This window comes from Raphanus sativus, chromosome 7 (genome assembly GCF_000801105.2).
Source record: "Raphanus sativus cultivar WK10039 chromosome 7, ASM80110v3, whole genome shotgun sequence".
Lineage (NCBI taxonomy): Eukaryota > Viridiplantae > Streptophyta > Magnoliopsida > Brassicales > Brassicaceae > Raphanus > Raphanus sativus.
The window spans coordinates 11,647,535-11,666,149 of NC_079517.1; the positions used below are offsets into that span (position 1 = coordinate 11,647,535).

The window sequence follows — 18,615 nt, forward strand, 5'->3', positions numbered from 1 at the left end:
TATGCATATATATAGTCCAATCCATTTTTTTTTGAACAGCATATATAGTCCAATTCATATATGTCGGTATTACCTTATTTTTCAATTGATCAATCTAACTTAACCAATGTAACCAATGTGAAGTCACCACATAACAAAATGATGTGAAATAATCAAATTCAATCATTGTTTTCTTGGGCTGAATACAAAAATAACATAAGATGGTAATTCAAATTTCATAAGTCATCAACTTATGGTTATTTCATTTAGGTATAAGATTTAAAACTGGAACCAATTACCCAATCAAAACTAATCCAAAATGGACCATGTCAAATTGGTTTTGGATCAGCATATTTACCTAGCAGTTATTAATGTAAAGAATCATGGGTATTGATTCAGTATCCAATTATACTGAAACCTCTGTTTTAAAATGTGAGTATTAGATAAAAAATTTTGGGTTCTCAAGAGACTAATCAGTTATTATATGATGAATCTGTAAATTTTGTTTTAAATAACAAAAAAAAAATCAATGGTGATGAATTTATTTGCAAAAATTCAAAAGGACTGCAAAACTAAGGTTTTAGTCATAGAGAGAAGTTTTTTGATAAAAAAAAAATTTGATCAAAAAAAAATATTTGATCAAAAAAAAAAGTCATAGAGAGAAGTTTGTTCAAAAAGAGAAAGTCATGGAGATAGGTAAAAACCATTTGATGTGAAAACTCGGCTGGGGAGAGCCAAAAGAAAATCTTCTTACCAGTAAGCAGCCATTTAAACAAAAAAATTATTAATATGTCAATAAACTTAATGGTGACCTAGAAAATGAGTGGAAATAGTGAATTCCTTATCATTCCTTATAATTTACATCATTTCAAAGGTATATTTGTTAACTATAATTGCTTAACAATTTTTTATATTTAAAAAATAATAGATTACAATTATTTATTGTTAAATTTGGAAAGGAACATAAGTAACATATTTCTTTTTGTTTTATTCCTTTAAATTATTTTTCTTCTTATTCACTATAATAATTCATTAATGGTTACAAGTTAGAATTTTAAGTATCACTAGATCTTCACCTGTGCGACCGCACGGGTATTAATTTTCTGCTTTATTTTTTATTTATTTATACTAAATGATGTATTTGTAATACTTGATCGTTTTACATTGACTATGTTAGGGATGTGTATTTGGATACCCACTGATTTGATGAAAATCTATTTGGGTTTGAGATTCGCGAGTTTAAAGATTTCAGCAACATTCAAATATTTATAAATTTTAGTTTTAGTTTGATTCGGGTATTTGCGGGTTCGGTTTGGATACTGATAAATCGTTTGAATTATTTTAAAATTTTCAAAATTTATATATACTTTAAATTTCTCAAAACATATAAATTTGAGTAATGTAAGCCAAAATACCTAAATTAAAAATTAAAAAACAGGTTGAACTTCAATATTTGGATGGAGAATAAATATATATTTTAAATATTTTTAGTGTTTGATTATTGTTTATCTACTTTATATGTTTACTTTTGACTATTTTTTATATTTTCAAATAGTTTAGACAATTTTAAATTAACAAAAAAAGACAACTTTAAAATATCATTAATTGTTGAAGAATAAAAAATAAAATACATTAATCTAACTAAAAGGACAAACATTAAAATAGGAAAGAAAAACACATTAATCTAATTGAAAAAACAAGCATTAAAATAGGAAAGAAAAAGAAATACATTAATATAACTGAAAAAGACAAACATTAAAATAGGAAATTCAATTTAATTCTCAGTGGCATACAATTGTAAATAACACTGAAAAGTAAGGGGTAATCTATATGTGTACTTCTGTTTTAATAAGATAGATGATTTGTTGATAAAAAAAAAAGTATCATGATTTTATAAGTTTCCTGAACCAAACGAAAACACTTACGTATATTAAACGGGTCCAACTTCTCTCTACTCGACAGTTTAGGTACCCCTATCGATTCTTATTCGAAACAGACACGGATGTCAATGACTAATTTCAAGAGAAGATAGAAGTATAAGAATAGGAACGTCTTCCAGTGTGATGCATCGGTAACGACATAAGATTAAAACTACCCGTAGAAAGAGAATGTCTCTTAATTTCGCCTATACTTCATATCCAAGATCAAACAAGCATCAAATCATAATCTCTTCTTTTCTTCTTATATTCTCTTAAACGACTACGGCCACAAGTCCCTCGTCTTCAATCTCTGCATCCGTAAATGTCAAAGCTCGCTGAAGTTTTCTCGCGGAAAACACCTCGACTTCAGCCATGTGTATTGCTACAACCGGGCGATGATCTGAGAATTTATTTTCGGTACGCCGGTATTGAACCAGCCTCATTCCTTTGCCGTAAGATAGTATTCTGTCACACCAAGCTGGTGTTCTCCTCGTCGCCTTTCCATCGCTCCCGGTGTACTCATCCGAATGCGCTTGGTACTTATAGGTCGGTGCAAATTGTAGAGTTCCTTCTGACCATCCGTCAAACGCTCGACCTTTCTTGTATTCTTTTACCAGCTGCAATATAAATATTCATTCAGATGAAAGAAAAGAAAATAAATAACGTTGAGCTTAACCTTTATAAAAGATCAACGGTTACGTTTACCTGATCATATTCAAGTAACTTTGACCATTCTTTCTTGGATATAAGGTCTTTGGTTTTTTCATATGATAGATTAAGCCGATAGTTAAGATCTCCTAACCAGATTATTCGTCTGCAAAGATGTGAAAACAAAATAAAGTTAGAAGAATATAAATAAAAACAATTTGTAGAAGAGAGTAAAAAAAAAGACAGACTCGTGATCATAGATAAGCTTGGGAAGTCCAAGAGCTGAGACAGAGTGAAACACTGTTCTTTTATGTATCTCGTGAACATCGGCGTTCCTCTTGATCTGATCAACTTCTCTCTCTCCTGCCGTCAAATGAGTGCATATGAAACAGAAGAACGTCTGGTATATCGACATACTCACAGACACAGCTCCCTGCATACCACATATCACTTATAAAAACAAATATAAACAATGTAACATTAAATATATAATCTTTTGTATACCTTGTTACCAATATAACCCATGATGCCAACTCCAACGGTAGAGACTCGTACGTTTTGAATGTGTTTCCGCATGCTTCGTTTAACCCAAATGGTTAAAAGAATCCCAACCATTTGTTTACTCACTAGCCTCACATAAGCCGGTCTTCGTTTCCTCTCCATCAGCGACGTCAGGTCCATGGACGCTAGAGCCAATACCTCGGGGGGAACACCACCAACGTTGCTTCCGGAAACATACTTAAACGAATTGTAAGCCTTGAAAGACTTTGTTGTTTGTAAGGACGCTGTTGTCTTCATGGACGGCTGTCTATCGAGAACGCAAGAAGGTCCTAACATGCTCAAAGGAGGCTCAGGCCAGCTTAAACCGATCCTTTCTTTCCCACTTAACATCCGGTTTAGCGTCTTCATACCGGTTTTAGCAGAATCCTCCTCGTTCTTCCTCTTGTCAAAGCTATCAACACGTAGACAGACTTGTCTGTCAAGCTTCTTAGGAGAAGAGAACTGTCTTTTAATCTCAACAACCGGCACACCGGAGTTAGGATCAACGAGAGTGTTGACTTCACCTACAACTCCACCGTCATGCTTTAGCTCCCCGAGGCTTTCTTCTTCTTCCTCGTTGATAGGGTGAATCTCAACGCCAGCGTCGCTGTCACTCTCGTATTCTACTTCTTCCTCTATAACATCGTGTGTTTCGTCAAAAGGTTTGAATATCCCTGGAGTCGGTGGATCACTGTAACTCTTAACCGTAGCGTTTTTTGGTCTGACTCTGTTCAGTGCTTCTCTGATCACTTCTTCCCATTTCGCAACCGGTCGGTTATCTTCGGCTCCAAGTATGTTTCCAGCATTCAAAGGTACAACCTCTTGTAAACTTCAGACAAAACATAAAAACATGGCCAGAGTTAGTTTTGTCTATGTCGTTGAGGAAAAAGTCAAATATTATACTACTATTTTGTTTTGTGTTTACCCAAGAACGTAGATATCAGCAGAATGATTAATGTCGATCCAGTCATCGATGTCAAGATCAGAAGGTGGTGATACTCCTCCTACATTCCACGTACCAACACATACTCTGCATACAAACAAGGTTTTGTTATTACAATTCCGACATGGTAGGTCTCCTTATCACCCAACAAACTTGAAAAAAAAAGAATAGACAATAATAGCATCCGAATCTATATAGTACTAACATATAATAAAAATTAATATATAAAAAATCGAAAGAAACGTCAAATGTTTTACCTTATTTCTTTGTTGTTAATATACTGTGCTCTCAATGTTTCTGAATTCCTTCTCCTTAACTTCAACGGAGCATCTGATTTCAGCAAAAAAAAGATAGCTTCAACATTCACAGGTTCTTATTTTTTTCAGTTTAGTTTTTATAACAGTGGAATTCTAGGATCTTAAGCCTATTATCTAGTGTTAAGTCAGTTTTTTTTTCCTTGTAAAACAATGATTTTGTATATTTCTAAAATAAAAACACAGTTATCTATATATCTAACCATGTTTAACCAATAGAAAAAAATAAAATAGAGAATCAATGTTAAGTCAGTTTTTGAAATTTAAGAATAATCTTTTGTATTAAAGATTATTTGAATAAGGACCAGAAAACTGTCCCTAGACCACCAATACTAATTAGTCCGGTTTTATTTTTTAACAAGATTTTAAAAAAAAAAATCTTAATAAGATTATTTTTATTCCAGTAAAGGGATTGAACTGAAAACTCAGAAACCACAGCACTATGAATCTCATAAACAACCTACGCAATTGGGCATTACCATTGCTAGTAAACTCGGCGGCTGCTTCTGCTGTGGTGATAGGATCCTCCGAGATCTCACTAACCCACGATTGAGTCGATCCTCTTCTTCTTGTGCTCGATTCTTCACCATCTGTTAAACCGGTTTAAAAGGCTCAGCTAACCGGAAATGAAGAACTGATGAATGATTATTCCGGAGACAGAGAGAAAAAACAAGAACCTTCGTCAGAGCTAGAGTCTTGGTTCTCCTCTATAACGTCCTCGTTTTCGGATTCGTCTTCAGTATCAGCACCATACTCAAGATCTCTAGCACTTATGTTCAACCACTTCCTCATAACCACTTTTGCCCATAATCTCTGTGTAAATCATCCAACAATTTTGTTCATAACCAACCATTTTGTAAGACATCGTAATCCGTAAGGACACAACAATAAAAAAAAATTTTGTAACTTGGCTTAACACAACAACAACCACAACAATAAATATTACCTGAGATTTCTGACGACGGAAGCTCTTCCTCATCATCCCGGCAGGTTCAGCAACTGAAGACATCAAAATTGTATTTTCACAAAAGTTTATATTGTTTAATAAGAAAAAAAAAGGAAAGTGCTGAAACTTTTGTAAATCTTTATTTTTTTCCTTTTTCGTGTCAGACCATTAAATCCATAAGAGAGTTCTGGATAGGAGACGCGTGAGTCCGTCCTCGTTTTTCATATCGTTTTATGCAATTTTCTTTTACATTTATGTAAGGTGAAAAAAATTGATAATGACATAATCATAATTGTTTTTTCCTAAGTAAAGTTTATCACATTTCGTCAAAAAAAAAAAGTTTATCACACGATATAAAAAAAGAGGTAATTTATCACTAAAATCACTACTAGTGTTACGAGTCACCTACAGAAAAAGGCCCACAGTATATTAGATTAAGATTACGATATAGTAACTTGAATTATTGTCTCTAGCTAATTATATTATTACTTTATTATGGCCATTGATGAATTTTGTGATGAATGTACTTTTTCGTCAAGCCCTTTTTCAAAATAAAAATGTACTTTTCATTAACCAATTAAAAGTAAGTTTAAAAATATAAAATGAATTAAGTACTGTATAAATACACGCGATACATATTGGACTTGGTGATTCACATTGGAGCTACTTTTTAATCTGAATCCCATTTGAAATTTAACTTTAGGATGCCTTTTTTCAAAAAAAAAAAAAAAAACTTTAACTTTAGGACCGTAACTCAACTGTTTCTAATAAAGTGGATTTAATAATCTATACCGCTATATGCTCACAAATCACAATATTGACGTGGTAAATCACCAAAAAGCATAGTTTTATTTAAGATTGGGCGTTCGGGTATCCATTCGGATTTCGGTTCAGTCCATTCGGGTTTTAGGTTTTTGGGGTCAAAGATTTCAGCCCCATTCGGATATTTCTAAATTTTGGTTCGGGTTCGGTTCGGATCTTTACGGGTTTGGTTCGGATTCGGATAACCCATTTAAAATGTTTTTAAATTTTCAAAATTCATTATATACTTTAAATTTTCAAAATCTATAAGAAAGATAATATATTACATATAAATTTTCATAACATATATGTCAAAATAACTTAATTTAAAATATAAATTGGTTTTTTTTGAATATTTGGATAAAGAATCAATAGATATTTAACTATTTTGGTGTTTTCAGATATTTATGCTATTTAAACATTTAATTTTGACTATTTGCAATATTGTCCGAGTATTTTGGAAAACTTAAAGGTATCTTATATATTTTTAATATACATTATATATAAAAATAATGTATATATTTAAGTATATAAATTTATTTCGTATACATTCGGGTACCCAAAATATTTCGGTTCGGATCGGGTTCGATTTCGGTTCTCTAAATACCAAAATTTTGAACCCGTTCAGATGTTTAATCAATTTTGGCTCGGGTTCGGTGCTACTTTTTCGGATCGGGTTCGATTTGATTTTTCGGGTTCGGATTTTTTGCACAGCCCTAGTTTTATTTTTGGAATAGCAGAAAAATAAAAAAGTGAAACGCAAAATACATGGCGCCGCCAAATTAGATGGGGCGAAAAGAAAAACAATTTATAGGAGATCGGGTCTAGATTTCCGGTTAGAGTCCGGTTACGGACAAGGTGTTCGGGACCCACGAAAGACACGGACCACAAAAGCAGCCTACACAGATTTCTGGTCTGTTGGGTCCACCTACCTTTAACTAGAGTTAGTCTACGATCCAACCTGTGTGTTGCATCAACTTTTGCAGTAGATAAATAGGATATGAACGGTTTTTAATACTCGACATATTCTGAATAAATTTTGAAGCCATAAATTTGTTTTCCTAATAATTTTTAGAGATAGTAGGTCGGTCCATCCAAATTCGATACATCTAAACCATTTCCTTTTTATATATTTATTTTTAAATAATATATCAAATTTCTAAATTTTGGTATTCACTCATAACTTTAGTGATATCTTTTTTTTTTGAAAATTGTGATATTTTTTTTGATAACCAATTTTAGTGATATTTGAATCCACATATATGTTGTTATCTTTTATTTTTTTTAAAATGAACTTGTTATTCAACTCATGGGTGACGTATTTGATAGCTGTATGACAAGTTCTTAAAATGTACAGTTTGGTATTGCTTGATCAATATTTTTAATGAAAATAATTAAAAGTTGGTGCAATCGAATATTGAAGTATTTTTAAAAATTATTTATGTGTTATGAAATTAATTACAGTGTACTTTCAAAAATTATATCCAACATATCTAAGCTGCATGACACCAAAATATATTGCAGACCAAAAAACATATACATTTTGTAGGAATACTTAAATTAGATCATAAGTGATATGTGGACAAGACTTAGGTTCACCCCCTATGGTGAACCTTTAAATTCACCACTCCCTTTAAATCCAATCAAAATACCATGTAAATAATTAAATAAAAAATATTAAATTATAAAAAAATAGTTTAAAAAGGAAATAACGTTAATTTTAATAACGTTAACTAAATACTAAACCCTAAATTTAAATTCTAAAGCAAAACCTATACCCTAAACCCAAATCTTATACCCTAAACCCAAACCATATATCCAAAACTTAAATTCTAAATCCTAAATCCAAACGCTATACCCTAAACCCATTCTATATCCTATACTCTAAACCCAAATCCTATACCCTAAACCCAAACTATATACCCTAAACCCAAACCATATACCCTAAACCCAAATCTTATTCCCTAAACCCAAATCGTAAATCCTAAAGCCAAATTCTTAAGTTTAGGGTTAGGGTTTAAAGTGTAGAATTTAGGTTTAAGATATACGTTTTGAGTTTAGGGTATAGGATTTGGGTTTAGGGTATATGATATATGATCGATTTAGAGTATAGGGTTTGTATTTAAGGTTTATGGTTTGGGTTTAAAGTTTAGAATTTGAGTTTAGGGTATATGGTTTGGGTTTAGGATATAAATTTTGGGTTTAGGGTATATATTTGGGTTTAGAATTTATGATTTAGGGTTTAGGGTTTAGTTTGCATCATTAAAATTGACTTTATTTTTCTTTTTAACTATTTTTTTAATAATTTAATATTTTTTATTTAATTATCTACATGGCATTTTGATTGGATTTAAGGGGAGTGGTGAATTTAAAGGTTCACCATAGGGGGTGAACCTAAGTCTTTTCCGTGATATGTTATGATATTTTTGTCAACAGTACTAAAATCGTTACTCAATGTTTAAAAAGATACTGTTATATTTATATGGATAGTCAATATGTATTTAACTGAGTGAAAAAATAAACCAAGGAGGGTAAGTCGTCACCTTTTAGCATAGTATCCTGATTGTACCACCGTCAGCTGAGATGAAAAGAAGTTAAAAGAGAAAATTTAGCGATTGGGATGATAAAGTATAGCTATAACTGGAAGCATAAAGTTGCGTGGATGTACTCTTCTATGCCTCTATATACCACCATAAAGTGGTTCGGATGACAAGTATAGCTATAATTTGTTGAAACCAGACTAGAACACACGTCCAAAAACATCACATGCTTAAATGTTGGAATTTTGGAGATATAAGGGTGCAAGCCACATGAAACTTCAGTATGGTTTAGAAATCATCGCCGATGATGAACTGAATGAAGTATGGAGCTTCATGCGACTTGTCTAGATTCTCAAAAGCAAGTAACATGAAACTCCATACTTCATTCAGCTCATCATCGGTGCAATGCTTTCTAGAACAAACAAAGTTGCTAGTGATACATACATATATATATTAATCTCCGGTGACATTATTAGGACTGTTATAGTGATTTTCTTATCTGATAGGTGCTTGCGGTCAAATATAAACAGAGTTAAAAGAGAGAAAATGGAAGAGCATATCTAAAACATGTATTTGAGGAGGAAAACATGTTACGCTACTTTTTGAAATTTTTGAGATTTTGTTATGTTGTTTGTTCTATTATTTTACTTTCAATTACTATATGTAGAGTGCGATTGGATGTACTTGCTAGAGTAAACCTTGACTCTAATTTTAATTTTTTATTATCCTAAATTTAACCTTTTCTTGCCAATAAGGTGAAAACAAAGTTGTCAGTCCATTTACTCTAAAAATGGAGAAAAGCTGATAAAAGTAGAATAATTGTTTCCTCTATTCTAAATATGTGAAAAGTTTTACTCCAATTTACTTTAATATATTTCTTCTCTTTTCTACCTTAATTATTTCTACCATTTTACTTTTTGAATCTGTTCTGTTCTGTTCTTAATCTGTTCTGGATTGCTCTTGTGTTTACTAGTTATACCCAAAAAATAGAAAGAGGATAGGAAAGTAATGAAAATAATACTACATTCTCAATTTCTGATAAAAAGCTAGAGTGAAAAAATGAGCGTTATATTTATTGAGGAGTAACTATAGTCTACAATATATAAGAAAGTAATATTTTATCTTACTGACTAATTTTCGCCGATGCTAAAATAGTTAAAATTTCAAATAATATTTTATTCTATATTAGCCAAACAATCACAACCGTACTCTAACCAATTTATGTTAATCAATTGGTTCTTTATTTTCTCAAACCCGCAAACTAAACTGAAGTCAACGAAATAAACCAAAACTAGTTGACCAAAAAAGAAAACAAAACTAAAATGACTTTTTATTAGATGGATTTTTCCTCATTATATATTTCCTACATATATTATTTGCACCATACTAATTTCAAAAGAACTGAAGCTTTATTAGCTAGTTGAATAAACTGAATACCGCCAGAAATAAAATAAAATAAAACAAAATGAAATCGAATATTTTTACTTATTTTGTGTAATACCACGACATATTTGTCTTTTCAATCCTAGTGGGTGTGTACCACTTCAAACTCTGTTTTCGGTAAATTTGAACCCATCCATGTTGAAAATGACATGAAAGATTAAAGATCCTTCTCCAATCAGGTCTTAAATGGATGTATATATTTTAAAGGCGTTTTAGCTCCATATCTGCTTAGGAAAAATGCTTGAAATATATAAACTCCTTGTAATGGCATGAACAATTGAAAGGCTTCAGATTTGTTATAGCAATTCTCTCAAATATCATTTTTTAAGTTTTTATCACAAAATAATCCTAAAAAATAAAATATCAAAATAACCTTTTTTATTTTAAAAATTTAAATATATTTTTTATTTTTTGAAATTTGAAACTCTATCTCCAAAACACACCTCTTAACTCTAAATTCTAAGTTTAGATTAGTTAACTTAAATGGTATAAATGTGTATTTTGTCTTTGATAAAAACTTTTTTGTCATTTAAAGATTATTATTGTAAAAATAAACTAAAAAGAGGTACCTAATAGAATTTCCCTTTGTTATATATTATATTGGACAAAGAAAAAAAAAAGCACCTTAAGGAGTTGAATCACATAAAGCTAGCGAATCGTAGTGAAACAGAAATCTTATCTACCAAGTTATATTCTAGTTTTAGAGATTGTTTAGACAGCTAAACAGTCAAAAATGATCAGGAACAATTCCGTTGACATATACTCTCTTCATTTTATTTTATTTATTGTTCTAGGTTTATGCACACAGATCAAGAAAACATATGATTTTGTGTATTTTCAAAATAAAAATACAATTACCTATACATATATCCATATTTTAACCAATATAAAAATAAAATAGAGTTTTTGTAATAAATTTTGCATTGAAACTCTAAAATGAAATAAAATTTTTTTCCTACACAACAATTAAATTAAATTGAAACGGAGGGATTATATACATATAATCAACTAAAAGTAAATTTATTAAATATCTAATCTATTAATTTAGGGTTCTATTTTTATCTACTATTAACAAGTCATAGTAGGACCACTTAAAGAATTAGTCAATATGACATATTTGATTATTAACAATAAACCAACTATAAATATATTAACAATAAACCAACTATAAATTTGATTTTTTTAATTATAATAAAATCTGTTGAGAAAGAATCTAACAAAATCTTAGTTTAAAATTTAAATATTTTTTTTATAAATAACACATTAATATATTTCGAAATTAGTAATATAATATTATTATAAGTAAATTTAACTAAAACTTATTATAAAAAAGAAAATAAAAAACTCTTTATACTATTTTTTTATAGATTCTATGATATATTCCGTATTATATAAATAGAAGTGCTATATGAATTAAATATTAAAAATATATTAAATAGGTAATTAACAAAAAAAATTATTTTATTTTTAACTTAAATAAATTATTGATCATCATTATAATGGATTAAACTTCGAAAACTATATAATACTTTTATATTAAAATAAATGTATTAACATAAGTTAAAATTTTATATTTACAGCCATATATTATCTTTTTATTTATTTTGAAACTATTAGCAATATATTGCTTAAAAATGTTTATATACAAAAATATAATAGTATATAATAACCTTTAGTTCATATACTATTTAAAAATATGTTATTAGTAAAATATGAAATTTCAGTAATTCATTTAAAATATTAGTGACAAAAATCAAATTTTAATTATAAATTTTATTTTATTTTAATTGTAACAAAATTTGTTGATAAAAGAATTAAAAATATCACCAAAAATTCAAATATTTTATAAAATAATACAGTAATGTAGTACCAAAACAAATTCAAAATTCATGTATTATTCCAAACTCAAATAGTTGTGTAATTTTCCAAAGTTGTCTCGAAAAATATATTATTTTGAAAATAAATATTCAAACTCAAAATGATAATATTCAAATTTTACAAAAGACAAAATCATGGATAATAAAGATTAACTTTTTGAAATGTACCTGAAAAAACTAACTATATATGTAGTAAAAATTTAAAGTAACCTAATGTTTTGACGTCTTAATTTAAAAAAAAAACAGAAATTAATATCATAACATCCAAAACAAATATCCTATATAATAAATTTAATAAAATAGTATGATAGATACTACTATGTATAAAAGTTTACTAAAACAATAGGATTATATTATTTAAAATAAATAAATCCCGTAAAATACTAAAATGAGATATGTTAAAGTATATTTTCTTAAACACAACATGTAAATATAATTATTTTGTCATATTTATTTTCTATAATATAAATAAATAAAATTTAAAAATGTATTATATGCAAAATGTTTAAATTAAAGAAAACAACATAATTTGAATGGGGTTCTATATTTGAGTATTTCATATTTTTATTTTATTTTACCTAACTCGAAAATATATTAGTAAGTAATAAAAATCAATAACAAAGTAAATTTTTTTAAAAACCATTATATATTAATAATACTGAATAAGAAATATAAACAATAATATGATATAATAATATAATATATAAAACTAAAATAGAAATTATATATTTAAAACATTTTTAAATATATAAAATATATTTAAAAATATAAATATATCCGCACGAACGTGCGGGTTAAAATCTAGTTGATATTATTAAAGTAAAATATCAAGTTCAGAAACTTTTTGTACGAAGGAGCTCTAGGTATATCATTATTTGGACGATAATGGCCCCCAAGTAACAAAATAACCAGATTGGTAATGTTTATTGGATAGAGAGAAGACAATGTTCAGAAGAAAATGGATCTCAATTGAAACAATTCTTCTCATAAGATCATTCTAGTTAAATAAATTTCTGTCAGATTTAACCTATCCAAACGATAACGCAGTTTGACAATTAAGTAAACAAAAGAAAAGTCTAAAATATAAAAGGATATATCAGATCAAAGTACCTGTGACTGTGAGGAGGTGACGCGCGACTTGAAGAAGAAGAAGAAGAAGAAGAAGAAGAAGAAGAAATAGAAATGCGAAAGAGCAAAGGCAATTAACGCTTCTTTGGGTCTTTTCTAAGTGTGAATTTGAGCTTTTATGTCTGGGAAGGACGACACAAACTCTTAATTTCTTACCCAACCTTTTGGTTCTCCATTTATATCAGTGTTCGTTAATATCAACCATATAAAAACATTTTTTGTACTATATTATATACATTTCTTCCAGTTTATACCATTTTGCCACGTCTAATCCTCATAAGTTTAAACCAGCGAGGGAAATAAAAAAAAATGTAAACCGGATGGAATCATAAGTTTATGTAACCACAGCTGGACTGGTACATTAGCACATGTCATTTCACTTCAAAACCAGAAAATTAAAGAGCAAACTTTGATTCGGTGTGAAGTATTGTCGTCTTCACCGTACGTGTCATATGTATAATTACATATGATTAGTCTAATGTACAAAACGATAATCTAAATTCATTACGTAACTTTACAAAATATGTTTTCTTCTGTTTTATTATAAGAAGAGAAGGATCGGCAAAAGCAAAGACTTGTCTTACATCAGACCTCATTTTCTAACTTATCTGTACAGGGATAATAACGCCTCGATATTATTTTATTTTGTTGATCATTATTACATATGCATCTATCACGGGTGACGAGACAAGTGTAAATATTTGTCAAACTGATGGATCGTCCAAAAATAATTAAAACTAGATTAGGATCCGCCCTAAAGGGCGGAAATTGATTTGTCAAATTTCAATTAATAATATATGGTATATATAATATGTGTGTATAATATTATATATATTTTGTGTAACATTTATATATATACATATTAGACATATATATAATATTTTATTAAATATATATAGAATTTAATAGTGTTATAATTTGTGTTGTACTTGTTATTAGTTTGTATTTAATCTTCTTTCATTTTTAGTATAATAATTTGCATTGTCACACCTTTTACCTTTTAACTTATACACATAGTTATGCCATTTTTCAAAAAAAAAACTTATACACATAGTCTCGTAAAATGTAATATATAAAAAAACATATTTAAAAAATCTACTGACCATATGCCACCATTATTTGGTTGTTTGAACAAAAAAAAATCATGTTCTTGTATAACTGTGTATGTTGTGATATGATGTAGGCGAAGAGTAAATATATGGAAGTAAAGTTAGTGATACGAACATGAGCCTATGTTGGTCTATGCCACAATTATTTGGTTTTTGGAAGATCAATGAGCATAAGCATACACAGTCTTTGTATGCTTACGTTGTAAATGAGTCGGATATTTTTTTCTCTTATGTCTGGAATGATGTGGAACTCGTTGATTTAAGAGTGGTTCAGTTTTATATGATCTAATTATATTAAGAGATTAACCAAATATATTATAAAAGTGTTACTGGTTAAGTTTAACTAATATATGTTGGTTAAGATTTGGTTTAATTTAAGTTGGTAGGTTGCATTGTATAGGAGGCATGATATATTCTAGCAACAACTATAAAAGAGTCCAAAATTTAAATGAGAACTTCAAATAGTAGATAATCCCTAAATTAATAGATTAGATTGCACCTACTAAAACTCGAATCTTAGTGTGATGTATTCATTATATTAATACGTTTAGAAATGAACTTATACATCGTGAAAGACTACCTTAATACCCTTTTTGTCCTGTCTATAACCACTAATCTCAATCGAATACAGTCTAAATGCTCTTTTGGTCATGTCTATAAGTTTATAACCACTAATCTCAATCTAGGAGTGTATTAAATTACATTATACTACGAGGGGGTACTAATAAATATTTTCTGATGCTAATCAGTGAGCATTTTCGACGACCGTAAAAATCAGTGAGCATTAAAATATTAAATGATTGGCTATGACATTGATTAATTAAAACATCCAATGTATAATCAATTATATAAATTTCGAATAGGTGGCAAAGCGATGATTAATAATAATCGTTCGGTGACTAATTTATATTGTTTTAATGATCCTGACAATTATGTAAATTAAACTGAGTTATTATTTTGCTTATGTTGGGTTGTTGTCAGGCTAGAACTTGATCATCATACACGAGTATCATTTCGTCTTCATATTTGTAATATAAAAGTTTCCGATTTGAAGTTCTGGTTTTTCTTTCAAATCCCTGTCTGATGTCTATTAATCTAATTTTCTGTGCGCAGTCTATTAATTTCACTGTAACTGAGTTTTCCATATGAACAAAAATCTTTTTTTTTCATTGGACATCTGATATTTTATTCATGGATTATGGCACAACAAAAGTAAATGCAACCGAAAAATATACAAAAACCCAACAAATAGGATAAAATAAGAGCCGTTTCATCTTCATGTTCGAAGATGAAACAGCTCCCGACGAAGAAAAAAACCGAAGAAATCAAAGTTAGAGAAAAAGAGTTGATTAGATTAAGAAAAACGGGAAATATCGATCAATGGAAGAACTCCGGTGTGAAGCTGCTGAAACCATCAAAAAGAACGCAACGTAGAATCAGAAAGCCGGACAGCTTCATCAAAGAGACTGCGAGCCACTGGAGTCAGAAGCCGGTTATACTCATTGAACTGATCAAAATATATCGAAAGCATAGTCACCGAGAGAAACCAGTGACAGAAGATAAAATGTTCATTCTCATTTCTTATTCGTGAAAGATCTTAGAGAGAAAATGAAAGAAAAAGAGAAATTTTAATTTTTTTGTAACCAGGAGGAAAACAAACTTATTTTTCATTTAAAAGATAAACTTCCAAGTTTTTAAATTGAAATGTAGTGTCAATTTTGTATTTTATTGGAGGATGCAGACGATTTTTAAACCAAAGTAGTATATTTATTTTATAATAAGTTCAACTATAAATGGTAGATGCTAAACATATAGTGACCAAACATTTAGCGATCAGATTAGTCAATCCAAATTTGGATGATTCAACCAATACAAATATTAATAAAATAAACGAGATATAATATTAACATGAAAGCGAAAACTATTTAATCATAGTAGAACATCACAAACTTTATTTATTTAAAATTAATATATAGAAAATATTCATTTTTAATCCTATTGATTAAAGTCGAAAACGAGAAAGTACTCAAACCAGAAATAAAGTTAAAATATTAAATCATACATATATTATTAGTTATATAGTATAAACTAGGTGGTTTGCCCGCACATGCGGGCATAATTTTATTTTAAACTTTTATTAATTCACAATTATAATAATAAATTATTATTTATGTTATCAAAAATTTAATTAAACATCATTTTAAAAAATAAAAGATAATAAATTTAAATTTGAAATAATACAAATTATTTTGGCCTAATAAAAGATAATTCTTACATATATTAAGTTGTTATCTAAAGAAAATATTTTACGTATTATTTATAGTTATTTAAAGATAATATTTTATTTAATATATAGTTATAGTTATTTTTGACAATATTAATTTATAATCTAATATAACATATAAATATAATATTATTAACCTCAAATTAACTTAAAATTCGTTTTTTGAATTTAAATTTTTTAAAAATATTACTTTCAGATAACAACACAATATATATAAGAATTATCTTTATAATTTTGACAATATTAATTTATAATCTAATATAACATATAAATATAATATTATTGACAAAATTTCGTTTTTAATTATATAATAAATTATATATAAAATCATTAAGGGTAGCATCGTATTTAGCCACTCTAGCTTTTAACATTGGAGCTCCATTGCGAAATAATAAATTATATATAAAATCATTAAGGGTAGCATCGTATTTAGCCACTCTAACTTTTAACGTGGGAGCTCCATTGCAAAAAATCACTTTCGCAAATAATAGTATATATCATGATAAGTTATTGGTTATGATCTTTAAATTTTTAATAGAATATCAAAATATTTATATATGAAATTTATGTATCAAAATATATATATTCATTATTTCGTTAATTTCTTGAAAGCTTTCATATATATAGTAGAAATATTTTCACTATATATTTTTGCAACTAATTTTATTTATGATTGAAAGATATTCTTTTTAGATGATAATATATATATATATATATAAAATATAGAAATCATTTTTTAATATTTACTAAAAATATTCTTGGATAATAACAAAATATGTATATGAATTATCTTTTTTATTTTAATAATATTTTTATTATATCAATTTTAGTGAGTTATCTGATTTCATAAAGATTAAATTCATTTTTATGTTTGGGTTTTATTATATTAAATCATAATTACTAAATATTTTATAGTTACTCATTAATATATGCGTTACTAACTAAAAGAATATGATAATAAATTATTATTTTATTTCATTTGAAAATTCTTACACTTTAATTATATTTTTTTGAAATTTCTTTGTACACATATTTATTATATAGAAATAAATTTTGAAAGTCACTTAATATTCTCTTTTCAAATATATAAAATTAAAAAATTTATTCGTTTAATATTTAGTTATATACTTTTTGTTTTCAACTTTATATTTTATAAAAAAAATTCAGATAACAACACAACATACATATAGGAATTATATTTATATTTTAAAATATTTTTAGATTTTGGATAAATCTTACTATTATTAATTTTAATCAATTATCTAATTAAATAAATTAATTTTCGTTTTTATTGTTAGATTAGTTATATATTTTATTCATTAAGGTTTAATCAATTATATAATTAAATAAATTTTTATTTTTAGCTTAATATTCTCTTTTCAATTATATAAAATTAAAAAAAATTATTTGATTAATATTTAGTTATATAATTTATGTTTTCAACTTTATATTTTTAAAACAAATTCAGATAACAACACAACATACATATATGAATTATATTTATATTTTAATATATTTTTAGATTTTGGATAAATCTTACTATTATTAATTTTAATCAATTATCTAATTAAATAAATTAATTTTCGTTTTTATTGTTAGATTAGTTTATATTTTATTCATTAAGGGTTTTAATCAATTATATAATTAAATAAATTTTTATTTTAGCTTAATATTCTCTTTTCAATTATATAAAATTAAAAAAAAATATTTGATTAATATTTAGTTATATAATTTATGTTTTCAACTTTATATTTTTAAAACAAATTCAGATAACAACACAACATACATATAGGAATTATATTTATATTTTAATATATTTTTATATTTTGGATAAATCTTACTATTATTAATTTTAATCAATTATCTAATTAAATAAATTAATTTTCGTTTTATTGTTAGATTAGTTATATATTTTATTCATTAAGGGTTTTAATCAATTATATAATTAAATAAATTTTTATTTTTAGCTTAATATTCTCTTTTCAATTATATAAAATTAAAAAAAATTATTTGATTAATATTTAGTTATATAATTTATGTTTTCAACTTTATATTTTTAAAACAAATTCAGATAACAACACAACATACATATAGGAATTATATTTATATTTTAATATATTTTTAGATTTTGGATAAATCTTACT

The 18,615-nt window shown here is 27.3% G+C and overlaps 1 protein-coding gene across 3 annotated transcripts; it reads right to left on the reverse strand.

Annotated features, from left to right (window-relative positions):
• Positions 1 to 1,988: 1,988 nt before the first annotated feature.
• On the reverse strand, positions 1,989 to 13,222 carry LOC108817975 (type IV inositol polyphosphate 5-phosphatase 3-like). Of its 3 annotated transcripts, XM_056990275.1 has the most exons (11): positions 13,061 to 13,220; positions 8,634 to 8,668; positions 5,290 to 5,342; positions 5,021 to 5,156; positions 4,823 to 4,933; positions 4,287 to 4,359; positions 4,012 to 4,116; positions 3,051 to 3,915; positions 2,795 to 2,979; positions 2,604 to 2,712; positions 1,989 to 2,515 (listed from the first exon to the last, which is right to left on the reverse strand). In XM_056990275.1, the coding sequence occupies exons 2-11, from the start codon at positions 8,641 to 8,643 to the stop codon at positions 2,171 to 2,173; spliced, it is 1,992 nt and encodes a 663-aa protein (XP_056846255.1). In that variant the 5' UTR covers positions 8,644 to 8,668; positions 13,061 to 13,220; the 3' UTR covers positions 1,989 to 2,170. The 3 variants fall into 3 exon arrangements, with proteins under 3 accessions (XP_056846255.1, XP_056846256.1, XP_018446316.1); XM_056990276.1 differs by lacking the exon at positions 8,634 to 8,668 and having other exon boundaries at positions 13,061 to 13,222; XM_018590814.2 differs by lacking the exons at positions 8,634 to 8,668; positions 13,061 to 13,220 and adding an exon at positions 5,456 to 5,539.
• Between the last annotated feature and the right edge of the window lie 5,393 nt (positions 13,223 to 18,615).